At 38.0% G+C, this 15,000-nt stretch overlaps 2 protein-coding genes across 5 annotated transcripts in view; one reads left to right on the top strand and one right to left on the bottom strand.

Moving 5' to 3' along the window:
- CrzR (corazonin receptor) overlaps positions 1-1,444 on the top strand; it is a 59,055-nt gene extending 57,611 nt beyond the window's left edge. Inside the window, exon 7 of the mRNA XM_053782732.2 lies at positions 240-1,444. Within this exon, the coding sequence (XP_053638707.1) occupies positions 240-749 (510 nt within the window). The 3' untranslated portion in view covers positions 750-1,444. The remainder of the gene's footprint in view (positions 1-239) is intronic.
- The window catches only part of LOC128693145 (uncharacterized), a 256,813-nt gene that overhangs the window by 199,993 nt on the left and 41,820 nt on the right, over positions 1-15,000 (bottom strand). The gene's annotated exons all lie outside the window — the stretch shown is intronic.

Here is a 15,000-nt window from a genome sequence, read left to right as displayed (position 1 = left end):
TCTCTCTCTCTCTCTCTCTCTCTCTCTCTCTCTCTCTCTCTCTCTCTCTCTCTCTCTCTCTCTCTCTCTCTCTCTCTCTCTCTCTCTCTCTCAATAAATAAATAAATATTATTTCTACTCCATACTTGCCCGCGGCTGCTAACGAGTTAATTATTAAATCAAACTCCTATTGCCATTATTCCATTAACTATCATTTACTGGTTATTACCCGCTACTAACAGCATATTTCGTCTCCACAGGTTCGTTACTCGTTCCGGCGACAGTCAAGCCGCCAGCGGTCGTCCATGTCCCATCGGGGGGGTTCGTTGGAGTCGTCGGCAGGCGGACACGGACCTCTGGCCCCACCTCGCGGGGGATCCTTTGGGACGTCAGCAGGTGGCCACGAAGCACTGGTTCCACCACGGACAGGGTCCTTCGGGGCTTCTGCAGGAGGACACGGACCTCTTAGAAGCTCCCTTCGCTATAGTCGGCGTTCCAAGGGCCTCCAGGCCCATCCATACTCTCCAAAGACTGCCCTCGGTTCTGGTCATCACGAGGGCTTCAGCCCTTTGAGTCAGGGCCTGGAAGAGGAGGAGGAGGAGGAACAAGGGGGAACAGGGTGGCAACAGAAACAGGAGCAGCAGAAGCAGCAACATCTCCAACACCAGCAGTTGTGCCGAGTGAACAGCAGTACAAGAAGTTCCGTGGAATCGTGGTCTCGCAGTGACAACGAGAGTATCATCCCGCACTCCAAGCAGCACCAACAATGACACTCCAACAGCTACTCACTACTGCAAGTGGATCGCCTGCAGTGCGCTGATACTCAGTTGTGAGTGGCTGCTGCTCAAGACAGAGGAAGGAAGCTACATTCAGATAACCTATCAGGTGTATCTAACTTCCGACCCATTGGAAAAAAAAGGGAGGACATTCAGACACAAGTTCCAGCTCACTGGTGCTTTTTTTAGCCACCTTCAGGCCCCTTCAGGACCCTGAAGGGGCCATCAGACAATCTTCTCTCCGTGCAATACCAGACAGGTTCTGAATACAATTGACATTCCTAAATCGTGAGCTGGAAATAAAGCATTACACTGTTGTCCTGCGTCACCAAGACGAACACTGGAAATGTGTTCATTATACTGGCATTTCACGGAAACTTTGTTCGTTGTACAAGACTTTCCAGAGGACGGCACATATCTGGCAGTGAGAATTCATAAAAATTCCAGAAAGTGACATTTACTGGCCATGTGGAAACTTGGGTCTAGTATTTCCACAAAGTTTACGGATTCAGTCATAAGTTCATAGATTCACGCATTAAACAGAGCCATACTTTAGTTCATAGTCATGCTTTCCTTCATAGAGTCATACTTTAGTTCATAGCAAGGCTTTAATTCATAGAGTCACGTCTTTGTTCATAGATTCATGACCAAAGTCATATTCCAAACAGTAATTCTTACATTCATTTAGATAATTCGATAATTCGTGCAATATATATATATATATATATATATATATATATATATATATATATATATATATATATATATATATATATATATATATATATATTATTAGTGATCTTTGTATACATGTATACAATGTAAAGGTATACGTTGTACTGTACATTTATAGCGAAAGTAAGCGCGTTAGTACCTGAGAGGGGAACACGGCACCAATGAACAAGGGTGAACCTCCTCGCTTCACCGTGTAAGCACGCACACAGTTTGATATATATAGGAAAGACCAGGAGCTAATACTCGACCCCCAGCAGCCACAAATGGGTAGGTACACACACACACACAGTATTGGTAGTAGTGTAAAACGTCTTGATGCAACATAACCACAAGGATGCGAGGAGGGCTCGTACCAGCGCGACTGTTCCTGGTCTTCATCTACAGTACATCGGGCATATGAGAAATGTATTACGGTCTTCCAATAAGGGATTATTACACAAGGGTAAGTTTAGAGTACTTGGTAGACGTGGGAGAGGAAAAAATGAATGAAGGTTAAATAAATAAGCAGAGAAGAGAATATGAAAAGGAAATAGATTTCATGAAGACAGAAAATTGTGACAGAAAATTAAAACGATGGAGATTCTAAACAGTGTCAAGAAGCCATAGAAAGAAAAACACAAATCAACAGTGGAATTACAAAATACAGAAAGAGTTCCTGAGTTGCAAAGAGACTAAAACGAGGACAGGAATGTCGCCTCGTGATACAAACATGTCCAGAAAGAATTATAACAAGGAGTAAACTAACTGCGTCTGGCTGAAGCGTTAAGACTTACTGCTTTATAAGTAATAGCCACACTAGACCACTATGCTGTGTCACGACAGAGCGATGCAAGAGGTGACAAGTGTGGAACTCACAAAGCCAGTTGTACGTAAATAAAAGTTGCTGCGAGTCTTGTACGAGAGAGAGATCGATAAGGAGAGAGACACTGTTAGATTAAGTCTAAAGACTATCCGACTACATGAACGTCATAAAGGATGCATGTAACCTATTCGCCACCTGTCGTGAATCCTTTAATCCCCCAAAAATATTGACTATAGAAGTCTCTCTCTCTCTATATATATATATATATATATATATATATATATATATATATATATATATATATAATATATAACAATCTGTGCCGAATAGGCAGAATTTGTGATCTTGGCTTAAATAGCTTAACACTCATCTTGCCATATAGGAGATTTGAAAATTTGTGTATGCAATAATTTCTTAAAATCATTCTGAACCTAACGAAAAAATATATTTCACTGTGTTTGTTTAGTATTAAATTATTGTAAACAAATCTAAAATATATTTAGTTGGGTTAGGCTAAAATAAATTGCTCTTGTTATAATAAGGTTAGGTAAGTTTTCTAAATTCCTTTTGGTGTAAAAATTATAAATTTTTACATCAACATTAATGAAAAAAATATATCTTTAAACGTATAAGAGAAAATTTTAGAAAGGACTTAATTTTAAATGAGTTCTTGCTAACTGAATCCAAGTTTTACATATTCGGTAATTGAGCTTTATTATATATATATATATATATATATATATATATATATATATATATATATATATATATATATATATAACGTTTTTAACAGCCTTGAGTAGGCACTCCCTAAATTTGCATAAAATTACAATTTACATAAGTAATAAAATCTTTACTAATGAGCTTTTTTGAAGCGAGTTAGTTATGCAGGAGATTTTCTTTAATACTTTCCTTAACAATTTTTTTTCTCCATTATAAATCTGAAGGGTTTATGTATGGCATAACGTGGATCTTAAATTGTAAATATGTCTACAAGATGATGATTTATATTATTACATGAATTCATCTGACTTCATTCACCACAAGAGGTCACTGCCTGACAGCTGACGTCACTCGCCACAAGAGGTCACTACCTGACTGCTGACTTCACTCGGGCAGGACCATCAGTAGCGACGTTCAATAACAATGTTCCTTCACTGATGTCTCAATATAAGAGAGAGAGAGAGAGAGACTTCAGAATCTGAAGTGGTGGTGAGATAGAGACCTCATCAGACCTCCAGGTGTGGAGACAACATCTCCAAGTTACGTCTCTTCCCTAGGGAGTCTGATCCACTTCATCCAGCATGACACGAACCAGAATTCATTTTTTAACACGCTGACCGTCTCCCATCAAAGCAGAACGACACTACAAAAAACGAAACACATTCACTCTCATTCCTGCAACATAAATTATATCCGGAACTTCGTCGGAAAATCCAAAATTAATTATGGGCAAGGGAGGATGCTGTCAATAGATGAAGGAAACTGGTAGTCGAGAACTGAAGGATGTGACACGCGGAAGATATTACGTATAAGATATTCTACACTTCATGTAGCAGGATCGAGGAGGGTTATATAGGATTTTTCTTGATAGGAGGAGCTCAACACTACGTATCTCTTCCCGATTATTCGATTTCGCTGATTGCTTTTTCCTGTACGTGTGTCAGAGGCATTGACTTACGCTAAACATAAAACTGCACTACCATCGGAGCCAGAGGGTTTTGCAAATGTGAGAGTTATTTCTCAAAAATATATACCAAATAACTGAAGCCTTTGGCATGAAAAATTAGAGTCATAAAACTCCTTTCAGTATATGAAGACGGTCTCTAACTGAAGTCGAAAACATCCGAACCTCTTCTATCTATATATTTCCGAGTGATTTCTCGCTTTACATCGACCAGTGTTCGTTACACTTCAATCCAAGAACAATTTTCACAAGTTATCGTTCGCATACACTATCATCTCTGCGCAGAAATGACAGAGCTTTCAATTTTTTCCACGAGTATATGTAAGTTGTCTCATAATTATTCGTGTACCTGAAATAATGTGTTCAGGGGACTTGACGTTAAAGAGAAATATAATGTCTGTTCGCTTCACGAAGAGATCGTGATGGAAAATACCGTTTGAAAATATTTACTGGTTTTGCTGGTATTTATGATAGTGGGCGTGCTAGTAGCTATAAGGGTGGTTGTACTGATAGTTATAATAGTGGTTGTGCTAGTAGTTGCAATAGTGGTCGTGCTAGTAGTAATAACAGTGTTCGTGATAGTAATAATAGTGGTCGTGAAAGTAGTAATAATAGTGGTCGTGAAAGTAGTAATAATAGTGGTCGTATTAGCAGTTACAATAGTGGTTGTACCAGTAGCTATAATAGCGATCGTACTAGTACTAAAATAGATTATACTGGTCGTTAAAGTAGTGTTCGTGGTAGGAATCACAACAGTGGTTGCGCTAGGGGTCATAAAAGTGGTTATATCAGTGGTCATAAGAGTGGTTATGCCAGCGCTACTACCCCTGCCCTGGATGAGGCAGGTGCCCCTATCGCCCATTACTGTAGCATGGGTGAGAAAGTTACAACAGACGGTGACAAGTATGGCAGTGCCAACATAGCTGGCTTCCTGAGCCGCTCTCGAGAAAGAGAATTCTCCCTCATTTTTGCCAGGGTGGAGAGATAACAAGGTGAAGGAGGCGGTATCTCTATCTCTTATGGTAGCCATGGTGGAGAGATAACCCTTGGAGGGTAATATCTTTTTCTCATGGGAGATATAGGGCAGAGAAATGAGAAATGTGGGTGTATAAAGTATCTGTTTATATGTCTTGTGGTAGCCATGGAGGAAAGATATTTTAGAGAATGTGTAGTATCATTTTATTGAGTAAATAAAGGCTCTGGTAGCGTCCTTATTTCGTCAGCGTCATCAGTAAAGCATACGAGCAACCTAAGGTCAGGCTAGAGAATGTCAGGTCAAAGATCAAAGGTGAGATCGGAAGAAGAGTAAAGAAGCACTTGGAGTGAAGTTGTGGCATATACAATAACCACCATGGACTTACAGAGGCAAATCTTATCTCGCAAACCTACTGGAGATCTATGACAAAGTGGTAGAAGTGAAACAGGAGAGGGAGAGAGAGAGAGAGAGAGAGAGAGAGAGAGAGAGAGAGAGAGAGAGAGAGAGAGAGAGAGAGAGAGAGAGAGAGAGATCCAGAACGTTGGGTGGATTGCATATTCTTGGACAGCAAGAAGGCATTAGACACCGTGTCTCACAAGAAATAGTCAAAGACGTGAGTGCATGCAAGTATAAAAGAGAATTCGCTATGTTTCAAAGAACACTTTATGGGGAGAAAACATAGAATAATTGCCTGGGAAGAGGTGTCTAAGGAGGAAATTTTAACAAGAAGGGTTCTGTGACGACCAGTATTGGCACCGGTGCTCTTTCTAATATAAATAAGTGAATTATCAGCAGAGATGGAGACAGACGTATCCCTTTATTTTGTTGATATTTTAAAACCAATCAGGAGATAAATAAAAAAACGATAAAGAAAAGGAAAGTCTGCAAATGGATGTAAACTGTAAAATTGGTCAGATAAGCTGCCTGACTTCAGCCCCAGAAAATACAGGGTTAAGAAAATAGAAAAATGGGCAAGAAGACTTTAAACTGAGTACAGACTCGAGGGACAGAGTCTGTAAACCTCACTCAGGAAGAAAGACCTAGAAATATGCATATCGCTGGAGCCAATAACGTCTGTAGTGAATGCTTGTTTGGCAAATCATGGAGCAGCCTTCAGGAATTTCAACAGTCATTTCACGTACTTTATGCAACAAATCAATCAAGCTTATCTTGAGTATCATCACCAGCATGGAACCCTCCTCTAAAGAAGCATGCTAAGAAAATGGAGGAAATTCAGAGACATACAACGAGACTAGTTCCAGACTTCATTAAAATAACATATGAGAGGCTTAAAAAACTGATCCTGACGATATTAGTGGATAAAAGAACGATGAGAAACATGATAACGACATACAAAATACTCGGAAAACTCGACTGGATGCGAAGGGTTAGATTGTTCGAGAGGTGGGGAACGGGTACACGGGGGCACAGATGGAAGTTGAAGACACAAATAAGTCGCAGAAAAGAGGAAACAGTGGAGGCAGACATCATACATGGCTTTATGTATAGGTATGAAAACAAAGGAAAGAGTAAATCCGGCAAGCAGCGAGAGACAGAGCCAGAAGTCGAGACTCGACACCTGTACCTACAAACAGGTGAACATAAATAGGCAACTACATAGTGTACATATCACCACATAACAAAAACTGCAACCACAATGATACGTATGACACGCACCACCAGCACAGCACGTGTCCGACTGTGTATCCCCGTGTCCACGTGTCTCTCAATTTTTAATCTGACTCTTAGCATTGTCCTCTATAACCATCATGATCATTAAATAATATTTTCTTATGACTTTAGCATTATCTAAGTGTTAGAAAAATATTCTGCTCAATAAAGTTACATTTTGATGTAAGATATATATATATATATATATATATATATATATATATATATATATATATATATATAGTGTATGTATAAATATCAACATATGTGAAGATTTATTATTCGTAATAAAAATATAAATGATCAATATTTTGCATTATTTTGAACCTGTTATCTATTAAAAATCAATAAAGCAACTATTACCTGAGTGAAATCGCATGTTTACTCCCTCACCTGCAGAGTAACTAGTAAGAAGAGACAAGAGCAGCACCTAAGCTGACATGCTTTAACGCAAATTTAACTTTAATCCAACAAAATTAGTCCCAAGCCAGTGCACGCCTCTACCACACTACACACAATTAAGTTGCTGGTGGTAGTGTGGATGATGGTAGTCAGGTCATACCTCTTCTTGGCGACTGGTATTTCATACTTCGTTTATATCAGTTGAAGAGGAATTGTAACCGGGGACAGATTTGCCAGATCTTGTTTTTTGTAAATATTGCTTATGTATATATTTTAATCGGTTAGCCTGACTTGAGTCATGGAGGTGGAATTTACAGTGTTTGCGCTGTGAAGGAAGGGTGAGGATGTTGCAGTTGAGAGGATCATCTGAACTGTGACAGCACGTTTCTTGCATGCTGGAATATGAAAACCAGTAATCCTACTTGAAACATCTCATATACTAGTTCCAGAATTAGCATGTTACATCATCAAATTAGGTAATTGATTTTCTTTATGTCGAGTTTCTGATGATCGAACACGTTAACGCTGAGACTAGTTGCGAATAATTGTTTACGTAACAGTAGTGGATTTTATCTCCCTAATAAGACTCCCGATACCAAGGAATTACTTTGTGTGTGTGTGATGAATGGTTTGAAAAACCGACAAGTTGAAGATTGAGACACTTATGCAGCATATGGGAATCTTTATTCAAGAAACGTTTCGCCACAGTGGCTTCATCAGTCCAATACAAAGAGGAAGGCGTAAGGAGAGGAGGAGTATGAGATAATCAGTCCCTCAGCCTGGAGTCGATGTGTTCAGTCCATCAATCTTGTAGAATGTACAGCATAGGGCCGTAGACGTGGCTTATATGCTGTAGTGAGGTGAGCAGGAGGCGGGGTCACAGTGGATGGTACCACTATGACCCCGCCTGCCTGCTTCACCTCTCCACTACATTCTACAAGATTGATGGACTGAATTACATCGACTCCAGGCCTTGAGGACCATCATACTTCTACCTCCCTCCTACGCCTTCCTCTTTGTATTGGACTGATGAAAGCCACTGTGTGCGAAACGTTTCCGAATAAAGATTCCCATATGCTGCATAAGTGTCTCAATCTTCAACTTGTCGGTTTTTCAAACCATTCATCACAACTGTCAGACACTGCAGCATCATGGGATCTTGTTACAAAGAATTCTTCAACACTTGTTCAACCTTTGGACGAAGACCAACTTCGACTAGTGGATGGTACCACTATGACCCCGCCTCCGCCTGCTTCACCTCACCTCACTACAGTATATCCAGCGTCTACGCCCTATGCTGTACATTCTACAAGATTGATGGACTGAACACATCGACTCCAGGCTGAGGGACTGATTACCTCATACTACCCTCCTCTTCCTTACGCCTTCCTCTTTGTATTGGACTGATGAAGCCACTGTGTGGCGAAACGTTTCCTGAATAAAGATTCCCATATTCTGCATAAGTGTTTCAATCTTCAACTTGTGTGTGTGTGTGTGTGTGTGTGTGTGTGTGTGTGTGTGTGTGTGTGTGTGTGTGTGTGTGTGTGTGTGTGTGTGTGTGTGTGTGTGTAATGTTCACGAAAACTGATCTAACAAGCTAACCTAAGCTTTCCATCCCTTACCTAACTTTTACAGCTTAATGCTGCCTAACACTAGTAAGCTCTGCAGGAATTAATTAAGTCTGGCCGAGGCTTGGATTTACCGAAGGGAAACTCGCAGCGATTTGTTCGTCTTAAAACTTGACAGCTTCAGCTGTGGTGACCAACAAGCATCGTCCTCCAGCTGTCAAGTGCCTCAGAGATTGTTTCATGATCTTCTCTTTATTTTGATCTTTATCAGGTTATGTTTTGCATACAAAATCGTACTGGCGACTGTGAGAACAAGTTTTCACTGTGACAACGTTTTGCTCTGGGTAGATCTTTATATAATATATATATATATATATATATATATATATATATATATATATATATATATATATATATATATATATATATATATATATATATATATATATATATATATATATCATGAAAACTCTTTGAATTTTAAGATTTTTGTTAATGATTGTTTTGTATATTGTGATATCACCTGGTCACTGCAATTTTATTGCTTTATATATATGCAATATATATAATACAATATCTTATAGGTAAAATAATGAGACTTCTCCTGGAAGTTCTTATCTTCCCTGACAATGTTGCTAAAAGAGTCTTTCTTCTATCTCTTATCACGTCTATCCTCATTTTAAATGTTATCATATACTCAGAAACACAGAACATTTATAAACAGCTTTCTCCCTTTGCCTGTGTCTCTGCCTCTCTCTCTCTCTCTCTCTCTCTCTCTCTCTCTCCCTTCGTTGCATTTTCACACAAGGACAACGTTGTAAGTGCTATGGTGTGTGGGAGGGAGTGTGCCACTGGTCCACTGCACCGCTGGTGACATCAGAGTAATGCGTGTCCATAATTTTGGGGCTCTCCTTGTTTTAGGCGAGTGCCAACTGAGCCATGGAATGTCATGTATCTGGAAATATCACCTCTATCACTCTCAACCAAACATATATGAGCATGTAGTATGCTGCTACACACACACACACACACACACACACACACACACACACACGTTAACTCAAAAAATTTGCTGTATAATGTGTGTGTACTCATTAATTTGTACTCGCCTAATTGTGGTTGTAGGGGTCGAATCATAGCTCCTGGCCAAGCCTCTTCACTGATCGCTACAAGGTCCTCTCCCTTTTCCATGAGCTTTATCACACCTCGTCTTAAAACTATATGTGGTTCGTGCCTCCACTATGTCACGTATGTGTGTGTGTGTGTGTGTGTGCGTGTGCGTGTATGTGTGTGTGTGTGTGTGTGTGTGTGTGTGTGTGTGTGTGTGTGTGTGTGTGTGTGTGTGTGTAGGCTACGTATAAAATACTAAATTTGCATAACCGGAGTAAATTATCAGGGATGTTTAAAACGACTCTCGTGTCATTGATGATATTATTCTCTGGGTCAATATGTCTGGCTAATGTCGCTCTTGCGTGCTGATATTTTTTTTTTTTGGTGTCCACTTTATTTGCCGCATATCGTCAATAAAGTTCTAAAATCATTACTATGAATGTTATTTTTAGTGGTATTACTTACCCTTTATTATTACAGGACTCAGACTCTCGTTCTACCGAGCTGGAATGTAGACTCGGTTCTCATGCTACATGAGCACAGCTCTGCTGCTGTAGCAATAATAAAGACGAGACTACATGAGCATAGCTCTGCTGCTGTAGCAAAAATAAAGACGAGACTACATGAGCATAGCTCTGCTGCTGTAGCAATAATAAAGACGAGACTACATGAGCATAGCTCTGCTGCTGTAGCAAAAATAAAGACGAGACTACATGAGCATAGCTCTGCTGCTGTAGCAAAAATAAAGACGAGACTACATGAGCATAGCTCTGCTGCTGTAGCAAAAATAAAGACGAGACTACATGAGCATAGCTCTGCTGCTGTAGCAAAAATAAAGACGAGACTACATGAGCATAGCTCTGTATCTGTAGCAACAATTTATATACGAGACTACATAAGCACAGCTCTGCTACTGTAGCACCAATAAATACGAGACTACATGAACATAGTTCTGTATCTCTAGCAACAAAGACTTAAAACATCGTAATCAAGCAATACATATTCATCTTAATTATTCTCATCAAGTATCATCAAGCAATCAATCAACATTAAACTCAACAGTGATCATTATGTTAACAGAGAAAACCTTTCTAAAAGGAGCTTAATCGTATTTTTTATCGAGATTATTCTCTTTACAAAAAAATAATTAATCCCTGAAGCTCTCAGAAACATTGACACAATATTTTGGTATCCAGCTGCGTCGTATTTAATAAAAGGTCTCAATAAGCTAATTCTTCTTCATTATCATATTTTAAGTCCCTATGTAATTCTCACATTTAAAATCCTTATATAATTCTCATAATAAAATGCCCTTATATAATTCTCACATTAAAATTCCTTATATAACTCACATTAAAAATCCTTATATAATTCTAAAAATCCTTATATAATTCTAAAAATCCTTATATAATTCTAAAAATCCTTATATAATTCTAAAAATCCTTATATAATTCTAAAAATCCTTATATAATTCTAAAAATCCTTATATAATTCTAAAAATCCTTATATAATTCTAAAAATCCTTATATAATTCTAAAAATCCTTATATAATTCTAAAAATCCATATATAATTCTAAAAATCCTTATATAATTCTAAAAATCCTTATATAATTCTCACAATAAAAATCCGTACATAATTCTCACAGTAAAACTCCTTATATAATTCTCACTATAAAACTCCTTATATAATTCTCACAATTTAAATCCTTATATAATTCTCACATTAAAAATCTTTATTTCACTGATAACGGAGAAAACATAATTGATAACGAAATCTGGATAACTGATAACGAAAATCATACAAGTATACGGTATAACAAAAATTATATATTGGATGAATAATAATGTTACTGAAACCTATAAATTAAGCAAAGTAGCTCATTCAGTAACGTAAACTGAACAGTACGTAACAAATAACGTATATAACGTAGCCAATAGATAATAAAAGTCAAATACAAAATGGGGACAGAATTAAAATAGTGGGAAGGATAGGGGCGAAAATATATACCGTACACCATACATTAAATAATTTACCCTTATTCTCGTTGATGCTGAAAATGAATACAACCCTGTGACCCCTGACACTGCTTCCAGTATCCTAGTGACTTAGCCTCGACAAGCTCACAGTTACCGAGCTGTGGAACTCAGATTAATGGTCCTGTTGCTGCTCTCACGTTGAATGCAGGAATACTAGAAGGAAGAACATGAATATTATGCTTGGATAGAAGAGAAGGAGAATGTGAATTGACCGATTGTAAGTGGGTAAAAAGATATTTTCTTTTTATGCCTATGTAAAAAAAATTTATATATATATATATATATATATATATATATATATATATATATATATATATATATATATATATATAGGGAGGTACCACCCCTAGAACTATACTTGGGACCCTCATCCTCAGAGAAGATAATAAACGTACCTCAGGGAAAATTCAGGGTTCTCCCCGGAGCTGTTTGAATATTTTCTTCTCCTACCACCCCCTATATTCTATATTCTATGTGAACTTTATTAATAGATGGAATACATTGACAGATAACACAAACATGAATATATTGGTACAATATATCATAGATTATGAATCTCCTCCAGCTCTTCTGAAGCCGGAGATGAGCCCAGTGTACAGCAAGCATTTCCCTTCTAGATGGCCACGCTGAGGCGCTGGAACATGAACGTGACTGCCCTTGGGTCCCTGGTGGTATCGATGTGTCTGGAACCCAACAAGCATATAAAAGTCTATCGACATTAAATATTTAATAATGACCTAGATAGCGCAACATTGCAAGCTCCTGATGATGCGTTGATTGCAACACAAAAGACCTAGAACTGTCATTCATCTCTCCCCATGGTTGTTCCGCATTATATATATATATATATATATAATGTCGTGCCGAATAGGCAGAACTTGCGATCTTGGCTTAAATAGCAACGCTCATCTTGCCATATAGGACAAGTGAAAATTTGTGTATGCAATAATTTCGCCAAAATCATTCTGAACCTAACGAAAAAAATATATTTCACTGTGTTTGTTTAGTATTAAATTATTGTAAATAAATCTAAAATATATATAGCTGTGTTAGGCTAAAATAAATTGTTCTTGTTATAATAAGGTTAGGTAAGTTTTCTAAGATTCTTTTGGTGCAAAATTAAAAATTTTTCCATTAACATTAATGAAAAAAATACATGCATCTTTAAACGTATAAGAGAAAATTTTAGAAACGACTTAATTTTAAATGAGTTCTTGCTAATTGACCAGTTTTACATATTCGGCACGACATTTATATATATATATATATATATATATATATATATATATATATATATATATATATATATATATATATATATATATATATATATATATATATATATATATAAAGATTTCCACTCTGGGATTCTTCTCAGAATACTAAATGTCTCAATAACAGAGGTTAATGAGCAAAAGTCATTAACGTAAGAGTGACATTGGCTGTTGGGAGATGTTAAAACAGCTATTATTCTTGATCTCTCGAAGGGATCAGCTGTGAGACAGGGACGGATTAATCTCATTATTATCCGCATTTGTGATTTGCATTCGACATCAGCAAGGGAAACAAACTCAAATATACCATTTCCTTCCGAGACAATATCTGCTGACTTTTCGAAAATAGATTGTTTTCAAACAGAACTATTGTTGTTCGATGCATCAAGTTATTTGTTGTTTTGTTGTTGAATTTTGTTGCAACGTAGAATAGGAATTAAAGAGAATGGCAAAAATGTGTGTTGATATCAAAAGGGATGAGTTTATCAATGTATGTGGTACACACACACACACACACACACACACAGTGTAGTGGGTCACAAGCGCCAGGCTCCGAGGATCTTAGTGCTTTTAGGGCGTGTTTTTAGCAGCTAGAAGCATCCAGTGTTAGTGACAACGTCAGTGAACAACCCTACAAGTGATAACCAATGTGTTAGAAAAAATAAATAAAGTTAAGGCGAGAGAAAGCCTGAAATTATACAACAAAATTTCAAAGTGCCAGTTCGTTGAGGCCTAGTGGGCACCTGTTGCCACATTGTTACATATATACAAAGTACAAAGCGAGTGACTAAAGAGAAAGACCAAATAGAATTAAGAGAGGGTGGTAACGACAAAATGTGATGTATCACACAGCGTGAACAAGCTAGCCAGAAAGGGGATATATATATGTATACATAAATATATATAAGCAGAGGTGGTGGCAGCAGTAGGCCTGAGGGAGTAGGCCGCCATAACAGGTTGGGTGTCATCACAAATAAGTAGGGTACTTACCAAAAGTGGAGTGAAAATTATAAAAGTAGCAGTATACAAGTGATAAGTGTGGTAAATGAGGACTCAAAAGGGCAAGAGATAAGTATAGCCGAAGAAGTCAGAGGCGGAAGGGCGAGGTGTACGAGTCATCATACAACGAGCATCGTACAGCGAGCATCGTACATCAGGCATCTGGATGGACGTCCCCTCTGAGTAACGTACAAATCTCACTTGTCTGTCTTAAGGCTCAGGGAGATTGACACCAGTGAGTCCATCTATCATCATTCTATCATGCAGGAGGAGCCACATGTCTATGGTGCATCCAACAAAATAAGCAGACTCTTGGATGTCACTACCGCCCGGCTCCGGCTGGGTTACAAGTATCTTTGGCAGGTTAAATCACCACCACCAGATGTAGACCAAACGAAATGTAAACTTTGCCAGATGGATTATTGTCACACCCTGCGTCATTATGTACTGGAGTGCGATAAAATTAATGAATTTAGAAACAACTCACTCAGAAGTGTTCAAGAAATGGCTAAGTATTTTATCCACAGTGGTATATTACAGACCATTCTGGAAATACCCTGACTTTGCTAGCTGTAAATAAAGCATTACCACATGTGTGCATGTGTGTAGTGTGTGTGTGTGTGTTTGTGTGTGTGTGTGTATGTAGTGTGTGTGTGTATGAGTGTGAGTGTGTGTATGAGTGTGTGTGATATGAGTGTGTGTGCGTGTATGAGAGTTTGTGTGTGTGTGTGTGTGTGTGTGTGTGTGTGTGTGTATGAATTTGATATGTGTGTGTGTGTGTGTGTGTGTGAGAGAGAGAGACTCAGCAATCAACATTTGCCACCAATAACTCACTACAGTTGTGACCGGGTGTGGAAGTGTGGTTGCTCATTACTCTAAAATTTGTTCATGATTGCAGCCATGTATAAACGTAACCATTCTTACAGTATTCATTACCTTTGTAACTTGTGAGTTCATTACCTTTGTAACTTGTGAGTTCATTAC

The sequence above is a fragment of the Cherax quadricarinatus genome, chromosome 28 (assembly GCF_038502225.1).
Source record: "Cherax quadricarinatus isolate ZL_2023a chromosome 28, ASM3850222v1, whole genome shotgun sequence".
Classification (NCBI taxonomy): Eukaryota; Metazoa; Arthropoda; class Malacostraca; order Decapoda; family Parastacidae; genus Cherax; species Cherax quadricarinatus.
The sequence above is the reverse complement of the archived record's forward strand: the minus strand, read 5'-3'. Positions and strand labels throughout refer to the sequence as shown.